This window comes from Scatophagus argus, chromosome 7 (genome assembly GCF_020382885.2).
Source record: "Scatophagus argus isolate fScaArg1 chromosome 7, fScaArg1.pri, whole genome shotgun sequence".
Taxonomy (NCBI): domain Eukaryota; kingdom Metazoa; phylum Chordata; class Actinopteri; family Scatophagidae; genus Scatophagus; species Scatophagus argus.
In genome coordinates this window covers 25546352-25558404 of record NC_058499.1, presented here as the reverse complement: position 1 = coordinate 25558404, position 12053 = coordinate 25546352, and the positions used below count along the sequence as shown (strand labels likewise).

At 40.5% G+C, this 12053-nt stretch overlaps 1 protein-coding gene across 4 annotated transcripts in view; it reads right to left on the bottom strand.

Annotated features, from left to right (window-relative positions):
• ripor1 (RHO family interacting cell polarization regulator 1) overlaps positions 1-12053 on the bottom strand; it is a 57883-nt gene that overhangs the window by 5002 nt on the left and 40828 nt on the right. For all 4 annotated transcript variants that reach the window (XM_046394775.1, XM_046394778.1, XM_046394774.1 and 1 more), the window contains exons 13-23: positions 11347-11472; positions 10373-10542; positions 9473-10202; positions 7356-7492; positions 4622-4742; positions 4367-4502; positions 2305-2466; positions 2065-2223; positions 1775-1971; positions 478-561; positions 268-358 (exon numbers count right to left, since the gene is read on the bottom strand). In XM_046394775.1, the coding sequence (XP_046250731.1) occupies positions 268-358; positions 478-561; positions 1775-1971; positions 2065-2223; positions 2305-2466; positions 4367-4502; positions 4622-4742; positions 7356-7492; positions 9473-10202; positions 10373-10542; positions 11347-11472 (2113 nt within the window). The remainder of the gene's footprint in view (positions 1-267; positions 359-477; positions 562-1774; positions 1972-2064; positions 2224-2304; positions 2467-4366; positions 4503-4621; positions 4743-7355; positions 7493-9472; positions 10203-10372; positions 10543-11346; positions 11473-12053) is intronic.

Sequence of the window (12053 nt, the reverse complement as noted above, 5' to 3'; positions counted from 1 at the left end):
CCTGGCAAATACTGGATGGGGAGGGACTTCACCTCTCTGGCTGACAAACAAAAAATATTTATATCTCTTATTACTTCCTTAATTATTGCCTAATAAATAAATGGATGGAAGAAAAATGGAAGAAAAATGGAGGAAAAAATACAGAAAAGCAACAGTTGGAGTGAATATTATATAATAAGAAGCATGTTCATTATGTGTAGGTGCATTAATACAGTCTGAATTCACCCAACAAACATTAGAAAAGGTATATATGATGGCTGTCATTACCCAGCACTAGCAACGCTTGCTTGGCAGCATCGCGGACTTCCTCTTTGTCTGTTCGACAAAGATACACTAACTGGTCAATGCTTTCTTTAGCCTGCAATGACAACAGATACAACACATTGGTTAGCAGAAAATTTAAATCTTACAAGCAATGATGCCCTAAAAAGCATAGTGACAGTATTTTGACGGAGTAGAACAGATTTGAAGAGGTACCTTTAGACAAGCCAAAGCCTTGCATCCACAGACTCTGGTGTCCACATTGTCATCTTCCAGCAGCTCCAAACAGCTGACCAAAGCCTGAGCACAAGAACATCATGTATGAGGCTGTGGCTAGCTTCGGCGGTATTGTTACTGCTGTTATGTAATCACGTAACTGATCGCTGGACAAAGCACTGCTCTACTTTTTAAATTGCTATTCTTGTAATGTGTTTGTCTGATTAAAGCCTTATGATAAGATCCTAATCAATATTATCAGCCTATTCCAACTCATTATAAAATTAGGAATCGATCAGTATGTTTTTTTCAGCGTGAATACCAATACTGATTGTTAGTAATGAAGAAAACTGATATTTGATGTCCTTTTACTATCAAAATTTAGAATAATTACTAGTTAAATTTACAATTACTGAGCACAATTTAATGAAGCACTATACTTCTGGATAATTTTGCGGTACTTAACTTAAAATAGCTTGATTTCCCACTAGTATATACTTCCACTTGAAGGCAAATATTGTACTTTTTACTCAACTATTTTTATTTGATGACTTCAGTTATGAGTTACTTTACAGATTCATATTATTAATATAACGTGTATATTAATATAACGTGTATATCTAAATGTCACATATATATATATATGACATTTAGATAATATTTATTACTACTAGTACTATGATAAACAATTGTTTTTAAATCTATTTATTTTATCAGCAATAACACAAAAATACCAATGATCTGAAAATATGGAAAAACTTGGACTATCAGAGCCAATAATTGGGAAAGCCTGTAATCAGTCTGTCCCTACACAGAATGTCAGTACTGCTGTGTCCATTTAGATAAAGAGGAATGTCGGCGTATGTCGGCATGTGTGCTGAAACTTAGAAACAGTGTCACCATTACACTGTAAAATGTCACACTCATTAGATATCCTGGTTACAAGTTGGCCATTCTATCATAAAAGGGTGTCTCTGCAGTAAAATATTCAAATATCACAAATATGGTGCTGAGATTTGTCATAAAAAGAAACAGATCCAAATAATGTCATTAAAAATTCGAATTACACGGATGATATAGAACACACAGAACAATGAATTTAAACATTAAACAGTAAACTTGGAGAGATAATAGTAGTAGGTTTATCTCAGAACTGGTTAAGATCAAAGAGAACAAGACAATTTAGTATGAAAGTCAAATATTTTTAAAGCATATTCTAAGATTATGGTAAAGTATGAATGTTTGAAACATAATGTGCACATATACACAGAGTGCATACACACTCCTGTCCTCTCACCTGTTCTCTCTGTCTGTGCTGTGCAGCCAGGCCTCTGAGTACAGAACTGGCAGTGGCTGACACTTTGCCTCGTGGGTCTTTCAGTAATTTAGCCACAGAGTGAAGACCTTCTCTCCTCAGGCTGCACTCTGCAGGATGCCGCAGAGCGTGGACAATCACGTCCTGGTCACATGACGCAAGGCTCTGCACCAACCACACTGTTGGAAGGATGTTATCACTAATTATAGTCTCTGATGAAAAGCTTTTTCTCCATTCATTCACCTTTGTGTGGGTGTGTGTGTGTGTAATACCTTCTTCTGCCAGCTCCATGATGTGTGTTTCCATGTCATTGATGCCACTGGCCTCCAAGTAAGTCCACAGTTGGAAGAGCGTCACTGACACTTTTTCTCTGTTGCTGCCTCGCCGTGGTAACTTCTGATCCAGCATTCGCTCGGCCAGACATAAGAACACTGAGAAACATACACACAGGTGTTAACATGACACGTACCCATCACATACGTGCACATGTACATGCACAAATGTTGTTGTACCTGTATCGGCCATGTTGCTGACCCTCTCTGGCAGTGTGCTGTAGTAGACTGTTGACAGCATAGCCAGGAAGCAATCAGCATGGACGCTGTACACACTGCCCTGCCCCACACACTGTTGCCATAGTGAAACAGCACCCAGACACTGGCCCAACTGTGGTATCACTGTGATGGAGATAAGACAGGTCAGAGTAACAAGACAGGAAGGGAAAAAGTTGCTCTTTATCCTTCAATCTGGATCCTGAGCCCTCTATGGCCCTGCCTACTGCACTGATAGTGCTGCTGGATCCAGAACCCTCTCCATGGCCCTGCCTGGATCCTGCTGCTCCTGCTCTGCACTGTTCTCTCTATCCTCCCTGTCTCTCCTCTCTCCCTCTCCTTTTTCTCTCTCTCTCCCCCCTCCTGTCTCTCTCCTCTCCCCCTCTCCTGTCTCTCCCCCTCTCCTGTCTCTCCCCCCTCTCCCTCCCAGGTGGTCACAACAGAAGGCCGTCTACACTGAGTCTGGTTCTGCTCGAGGTTTCTGCCTGTTAAAAGGAAGTTTTTCCTCACCACTGTCGCCATATGCTGACTCAGTGTGGGGTTTTGCCCTGGGACCTGTTTTTCTCTGATTCTCTTCTTTCTGGTTGTTGTTTACACACTTGTAAAGTGTCTTGAGATAACTCTGTTATGAATTGGCACTTTAAATAAAACTGAACTGAATTGAATCTTTGGATCTAGCTTATTTACTTTTAAGTAATTTCTTCAGGTTTAAGGCACTGAAATACACTACATAGACAAAGGTATTTGGTCACATTTGGTTATAGTTGAACTCCGGTTTGGTTGGACCAAGCCCCTTACTTTCAGTGAAAGGGAATCTTAATGCTTCGGCATACCGAGACATTTTGGACAACCCTCAACACCAGTGCTTGACCCCGTAAACACTTTCCTGCTTGAATGGGCAAAAATTCCCACAGGAACAAAAATCCGATGAAAACCCTTCCCAAAACAGTGGAAGCTGCAAAGACGGACCACAACAACGTCCATGCACTTAGATTACAATGTCAACAAAGTCCCTGTTGGTGTGATGGTCAGGTGTTCTAATACTTTTGTCTGTGTAGTGCATATAAAGATGGATGATGCTCTGATGATATCATCTGGAGACAGAGTCTGTGCAGTAGTGATCGGGCGGCAGAGCCGTGGTATCCAGTTCCCGCCAATACACCCGCCTGATCCAACCGCAAGCAGCGCTTAGCAGTCAATTATAACGTTTTACCGCCTTTTAATAGCATTGAAGAACTGATTGATTCACTTTTGATGAGCTCTCATGTGGTCTCATAATGGTTTAATCTTGGAAATTCATTCTTGACCTCATACGAGACGATAATCTCAACCCAGAGATCAACGTGCATTTATCTGACCTAATCATGTAGTTAAAAGATTAGGAAAAGCTTGTTTCTTTATATTTTGCCTAATTTAGGTGGAAGTATGTTCTGAGTGCTCTTAAAAATTTGCAATATCTCTTCAAAACAATCTAGTGCCTTTCTGATGGATAAGCCCTGGAGTGCACACACAAAAAAACCTGTCGGATGATAAATACAAACAGAGGTAGTCTATTTTTTTTTTTTTTTTTTTCAAAAGAAACCCTCAAATATCTTGTCCAGTTTAACAGGAATCAATAATTGGATCTGCATGTTATGTCTTCAATGGGTTCACTCACTTTTCTAGCTTCTCGCACATCTGTGTCCCCTCCACCTCCTCCCGATCACCACTCCACAGAAAGAATTTATCTTACAGGTATCACTTAAATGCAAGTTGGCTTAAATTAAATAGCAAACAACAAGCACTGTGTACTTTAGGCAGTTATTAACTATACCTTTTTCATCACGCAACACACACATCAAGGGCTCGTGGGAAAAGAGGTATTAATGTTTCAATGCATCACATTGCTGTGAATGGAAAGTGTCAATATATGACACCACTGTGGCTGGTGGTCCACTGGCTCTTCTGAATAGAGAAGTCAATGCTGCGTGTAACATTAAGACAAACAGACAGAGGGCCAGATAGACATTTAGATGCAAGAGCTTACCTTCATCAGGCTGTCTCAGGCGTTTTGGGTTGTCTTTGGCAATGCGTCGGATGATTTCGAAGACTCTTGCCTCTCTCAGCAGTCTGTCTAAGGCATACATCTCTCCACACCGCAGAGGCCCAAACGTACCCAGACGCTACAGAGAGAATGCCATAAGGTAACAATGTCTTGTACATATCTATACTACATATGTACACACTTGTATTTGAGTGAACAAAATGGCCTGAGGAAATTACAATGTTACAAATCTCCTACCAACAGCTGCGTGCTGCAGTTCTTTAAGTGGACCACCAGGGTGCAGTCTAGAGCCGTGCAGCCTGTGGTAAGGGGGGAGGCGGGAGAGGAAGGGCTGTCCCAGCCTCTGTCCTGCAGAGATCTACATACATAAAAGAGAAATTTTAAGTCACTTCTGAGTGCTCATATACATTCGTTCACTTCTGTTTGTTAATTTTTCTGTGTCCTTCAGTCAGAAATTAGGCTCTCAGCTTGGCAACAGCACACACACACAGGATAACAGCTGTCATAAAAGAGGGTAACACAATTAATAAGAAAATATACAAAAGCCATAAGTACAAAAATGTGAGTATTACTGCACACACTAAGAAAGAATATCTGTATAAATTGCAGCTGACAGTGAGCAGTTGCTGTTTATTATATTGCCTTTGCCTTTACTCATGCCTTTTCTTGTTAAGTTATCTTTTCAAATGTATTTGAAAGTGTGCACTACTGTGAACCACTAATCATATGCTTAGTCTACCCCTACCACAAACACATACTGTCTACCAAAAAAAGCTTTGTCACATGGTGCAACAACAAACAACTGAAGCTCAATATCAGCCAACCCAATGCACTTGTGGTGGACAACAATGCTTCAAATATGGATGCTGCTGCAAAGAAAGTACGAATTCTAAAATGTCACTTCTTCAATCCGGCAGCACAGAAGATCTATACAATCAGCACAGTTTCAAGATGGACACCCAAGATTAGCGTCACCATTTGAGTATCTGACCAAATGTAAAATATGGTCACCCATATTCAATTTCAATTTCAAATTATTTATTTATATAGCACCTTTTACAATCAAAATTGTCTCTAGATGCTTTACAGAGACCCAGAGCCTGAACCCCCGAGCAAGCAGACAGTGGCAAGGAAAAACTCCCTTTTAACAGGAAGAAACCTTGAGCAGGACCCGACTCACAAGGGAGAACCATCCTGCTGATAGTCGGCTGGGTGAAGGGAGGGAGGATGAAAGAGAGAGAGAGAGAAACATACATGCAATAAACACCATACATTACAAAGGACAGACATGACAGGTTGTTAGAATTGGAATTCTGAAGACTATGTATTGTATGTATTTGTTTTTTAGCTGATATGTTGTTTAAGTTAGTTATAATAGCACTACATAGAAGAACAACATGGGCTGGATGTAGAGAGACCTGCAGAAAGATACAGAGAGAGAAAGAAAGGAAGGGAGAGACACAAAACTACGAGGAGAACTGGACACACAGTTAGCGATGTAAAATAATGAATTATATGTTGATCTGATGAGGGGAGAGGAAGAAGACTGTTCCTCAGTTATGATGTTGAATAATGGGCAGGAAACATTATGATGTCCTAGTGAAACTAACCTTTGACATTTTGGAAATAAAATGTCATTACTTCGTACATTTATCCTTATAGACATTTTTGAGAAATTTTGTCACAATTAGCATACAAGTTGGCTGAAAATGTGATTTGCAAGGTTACAGCAAATATAGGACAGAACGAGCGGACAGACGGCCAGATGGAAGCACAATCCAAAAACATCATACCTCTAGCCATGGTTATTGCTACTGCAGATGTATAAAAAAATAAAATGGGCACCAGCTGTATACGGTGGGCCACCAGCACACCACCACAGGAAGTTGTGTTTCACTTATACTGAAACAGTTACCATCCCTGGTAAGGATTAAAACTGGCTTACTATGTGGCTCAGATGTTAAAACTAGTACACCTCTGTAACGAAGTTACGACTGAACATCTTAACAAACCTTCTAAAAACAATTAAAATCTGCAAGTCTAAAAAGGATGTCTATGTATGAATGTCTCCTCCACTTGATATATATAAAGATGGACGACACATCTCCATTTCCTTCAACTGTACAAAAACAAAACCAAAAGCCCTGGATACACTGTATCCTCCATGTTAGTAGAAAAATGGCTCATGTCACATCTGCATGGAGGGGGGTTCATGACCTGTACCTCAGCCAACCATCAGGGAGCAGTCAAGATGGTTTGGCTCTCATCTCATCCATCATCACATACAATTAATGGCTTCCACTTACAGATAAGAAATAATGTGCAGTTCTGGCTTCATTTTAGACATAATTAGAATGAATGAAAATACATGTCATGCAGTGAGAAATTAAGAAACAAAGAACACTGTGATCATCAGGTTGTACCTGCTGTCAGCCCAACTGTTTTCAGATTCCAATCTGAATCAGTACAACCTGTGACATGATACAGTAAACAACAAAAAGGCACAGCAGTTTGTGACACCGAGCAAAGAAAATAAATCCTTGTGAAGTCATATTTCAATGTTGTTGTGTTATTTCAGAGGAGATACGACCACATAAGATGTTTTTCCAGCCTGCTTACATGCTCTCACAGCTGTGGTTTATTCAGTACAACAGTGTGTCTGCACTGCCGTGATGGTGCAATACACCTCCTCTACATATCATTGAGATGATACAATAAGAGTGAGACTTTTCTCGAGTAGGAGTTGACACTGGATATCTGCTTACTAAGAACAAATAAAGTTGTCCAAAACAAACAGATTATTAGGTTCATACAGGAACATGTCTCAAGTTAGATAATTATGTTAAGGTCATTTCATTTCTTTTACTAACTGTTGAAGAGAGTGTGCCTTGTGGTTGTGGTTTCGATAGATCACACACAACATGAACAAAGTGAAGTTTGAAAAATTTGTTCTTCATTTGTCAGCACTGACCTGCCATTTCTACTCCTCTTGTCACCCTTCTCCTCCTCATCCTCCTCCCACTCAGACATGTTGAGGAAGTCAAAGCTACCCAGAGCGGTTTCCACTGTGAGGCTGGCCATGCTGGGTGAACGGCTGTGCTTACCGCCCTACACAAACACAAACACACACACTTACACTTATGTGTATTAGGACAATATAATGACTTGTACAGTCTCAACAAAACCCTAACCTTATTCATACCTAAACCTTGAGAATTTCCTCACTGCGGGACTAATAAAGGCCTGCCTTACCCTTAACTAAACCTAACATCAGTTCCTAACCAGGACCTCAGAACTGTCGAGATGTTTTGCTACATTAGGACCAGTCTTCAGTCCCAATGAGGAGTAGCACTCCTAACAGTCAAGGTGTCTTAACTGTGTTTCTTGTTGTATTAATGATGGTAATTATCCTCAACACGTGAAGTTCCTCTCTCTCTAATGCCACTCCTTGTCATATTGTGTTTTTGGATAGTATTGATGTTTGTTTTAATAATTGTGATGTGATAGTGGTTGTATTAAGAGGTGGACTAAGTCAGGCATGTCCCCACTGAAGGCCCAGGAACCAAATGCACGGCCCGCCACTGACTCTAACAAGGTCAGTGTTTATGACAGAAAATGTCCCCATGCATGTATATATGTCTGTGTACGCACATACTGGGAATGGGCAGACCCACAGTCAGGGTGAGACAGCATAAACCTGGTTACACCTTAATATCAAACACTGATAACACAGTTAGATAGCAGTACGCACCAGGTGTATCTTGTCACTGACACAGTAGATAAAAATAAAACTGTCATGCGAATACATTTGTACACAATTATAAATTAACAAAACAAGAGTTATTAAGAATGATGAATGTGTGGTGTGGAATGCCACTATTATAAGCTGACAACTGTTCTTGTGTGAGAATGACATAACTGGTATTAAAGATATGCCATGTAATTTGTCTATATTAAATTGTCTAAAACTGGGCATTTGTATTGCATTCTGTTGAGGTGTGTACTTACATTACCTCAAATGTTTCCGACAGTGTTTGAACCCAGAGACATCTGTAGTTTTATTCAAGCTAATGGTGTATTTAGTTTCATTGCCTGTTACTATAAACTTTGCTCTGAAAGTGAGCAAAGAATGGGCAAATGGGAGTAAACATAGCATGAATAAAACTTTGAAACATTACATCGTCCATGAACATTTGTTTCTAAGTCTTTCTAAGATTTATAGCGGCAATGTAGGTTACTGAACAACTAACATGATCAAATCCTCAGATTAAGTCCTTTGTTTACATTGTTTTGGTTGTGAAACCCCTAATAGCAGAAATTACATTCTATGCAAAACAATAGATTTTGATATCATTTTTTTTGATGAAGATCTCCTAGATTTGTTTTCTAAGGATTTGTGACCAAGACACGTAGTGAGTGGGACATTTTACTTTGAAAAAAACTGACTTGTTATATTACTCTGCAGAGACAGAAAAGTTGACATGACTGACTTAACAATTCAACCAAAGTGAAAGCACTTACACACCAAAGTCATATCATTATCTCCTAATTAGCTTTAATGAGTCTTTTGATTCTGGACATGTTCAGTAAGATTAGAGACTTTTATGTGTGTGTGATAACAAAAAAAACAACAACCGAAAAACAGCCCGGCTGCTCAAACTGACCCAGCGCAGTGATTCCGCCTCCTGTGGCTATTATCAGACTTATCAGACTTGGAGATACAGACTGGGGATATTGTCCTCATGTATTTGTCAGCAGATTATTTAATCAGGAGATGATGACATGATATTTCATTGCATCCTGACCATAAATCACTCTTGATCTTTATCTGAGAAAGACTATCTGTGGTTGAAATGATGTCATATGATGTCATATAATGGAAAATAGTGGGAAGAAGACAGCTGTGATCCTGTATTTTTTCTATCTTCTTTTACTTATGAAGTTACTTGCTAGTCAAGTCGTTTTGATGACAACCTTTACTTCTACTTGAATACTTGTTTCAACAAAGTAACAATACTTTTACTTAGGACAGTTTTTGGCTACTCTATCCAACTGGAAGTAACTTTCTCACACTTGCTGCATCCTCACCTTGAGAGTAACCTGCAGCAGCTTCAGCTCTTGCTCCAGTAGCTGTAACTCTGGGAACTGTCCTCTGTAGTCATCCAGAGAAGAAACCACAGCGCCCAGGGCTTCTTCCAGTCCACTGTCCACCAAACCATCACACTCCTTGGACAGACAATCTGCTCCTGCACCTGGCATATCCTCTTCCACCGATACGCGCTGGGCTACATAAATTACATCTCCAGTCTCCGGGAGTGTGTTACATTCTAGGTGTGGGTGTGTGTTCATTTGTGACGGGGGGTTAGGGTGTGCTCCCTCAGTCCTGGGAGGGGAGGATGTGAGCACGGAGCTGGATGTATCCTGTTTCTTTCCATTTTGACGTTGATCTGTGACATCGCCAGCTGATGTGTTTTCTTCAATGATACCAAGCCTCCTTGGTGACAGGTCTGTGTCTGTGGCACCAAAGCTGGGTGGCTGGGTGGGAGGCTCAGGTATTTTGCTGGGCACCTCCATTTCAGTGTCACTGATGGAAAGCCTGGAGGCCATCACCTCTCCTGATTCGCTGGCTGCTCTGTCCGTCAGTACAATGCCATCAGCACTACCTTCACTAATGTGGCTCAAAGAGCGTAAGTAGTTACGTGAGGCGTGGCTGCTGGTCACAACTCTATCCACTGTTGCTATGGAAGACTGTTTCTCTGTGTAGTCCTTCTCATCGTCAGTTTTTTTCGTCACAATGACTGTTCCCTTCTCCTCTTCCCTGGAAATCAGTCCATATATCAATTAATATAATTACTTACAGAGCACGCCACACACCAAGCATGCAAAATTAGTCCATGAGTTTAACTGCAAATGTAACAAGAAGTCAGTCAACAACTATTATATTACAAGATGTTAACCTCTGAGAATAAAGCATATAAAAAGCACTACCTCTTACTCTCTTCTTGGTCTTTGGATATGCTGGGAAGCTCACTGACAGTGCTGACTTTGTGGGCAGAGTTTGGAGCTGAGGAAGTGGAGTCTCTGAGGCTAAAGGAGATGTCAGGCTGATGGGAGGAATTTGTTAGAACTGGCTGTATCTCTGGTGTCACCAAAACTGACTAGAGAGAAAGAGATAGATGGACACACAGATTCAACAATTCAAGTTTCACCAATGACAAAAATTCAGTGATAATAAGTGATTAAGGATTATTGCTTAGATCTTGTCTTGGTGAGTATGGGTCAGTTTCTCCAAAGGTTTAAGGGCTGCCCCTAAGTATCAATGATTCAAATTACCACTACATGAACTGCTGAATCTCATATTTGCAATCAAAGAGCAACAACAGGGCTCACCTCAACCTGACCCAAACTACAAACCGACAACTTTGTGTATTATAGCACAAAAGTCAGCACTCTCCGAAGTGTTGATCCTGTGGTTCTTTTTCTCTTCTCTTTCTTCACACCCACATTAGTGAGAAGATCTGGTAAGTAACTTCATTAAAGCCATGAACTCTGTTTTTTTTTTCTCTGTCACGCAAAAGAACCAAGCGAAATAACTGACTTGGAAGGCTTCTCTGTAATATTTTCTTGTGAGCTGAGTGGAATCTTCTCGACCTGTGGCTCAACCTGTAGGACCACCGGGTTATGGATCAACCTGTGCATCACTACTGGACAGGCTGGCTGAACAAGTGAACCAGATCAAACACTGACACTGCTGCATCAACTGTTATCCTTTGTGGACAACACTTTCCTTGACACTCAGACATGCACCTGTTTTCATAGCTACCTGCATCACTGTAGGCTTTAGTCCTACAATATAACAATGCTATGATAAACAGTGAAAAGTGCTAGAAAGAATCATAATATCATCGTAACAGCACATGCCTGCAGATCATATATAACACAGACTCTATGTTGCATGTTACCTTATGATGTGTAGAGTTGTGCTGCCCTCCCACAGGCAGCTGAGGACTGGAGGAGTCATCGGAGGATTCGGATGAATTGGACCACGCTGTTCCATTCTCCAACTCTTCATGACGGCGAAGCATGTTCTAAAAGAGAACAGCGCTGTTTAAGAGGATGGATTGATGAAAAAGGAGGTGGATATGGACAGGCACATAGAAGTTTGACTAATCAGAGATGGACACATGCTGATGCGTAATGCAGTTATTACAATAATATCTTCCCGTTGGTAAACAAGAGGTGGTTTGAGAAGTTTGAGGAGATTAGTTGTTGATGAGGGGGGTAATGCTCGAACTAACTTGACATAAAGACTAAGGCTGAAGGTCCAAGGTCAACTTCACTGAGAAACCACATTGTTCTGCAGAACTTCAAAACACCTTAAATTAATCATCACCATAACTCAGGAACCAAAGAAGAGAAGTTTACTTTGAACTGGTCAGGGTTGTTGTTTCCCCTTGCTTACAGTCTTTACCATTGTGACCATTGTGCTGTACAGAAGACTTTAGACCATAAACACCTTTGGAAACTATTTCGAGAGGTAATAATTCATGTGGGATGTAGGTTAATTTCTCTTGTAAACTTACATAAATGTAAGTTGTACTGACCACTCAAAATGCTTTTTACACTGCTGTCACATTCACACACTGATGGCACTGATTCTGTTCATCAG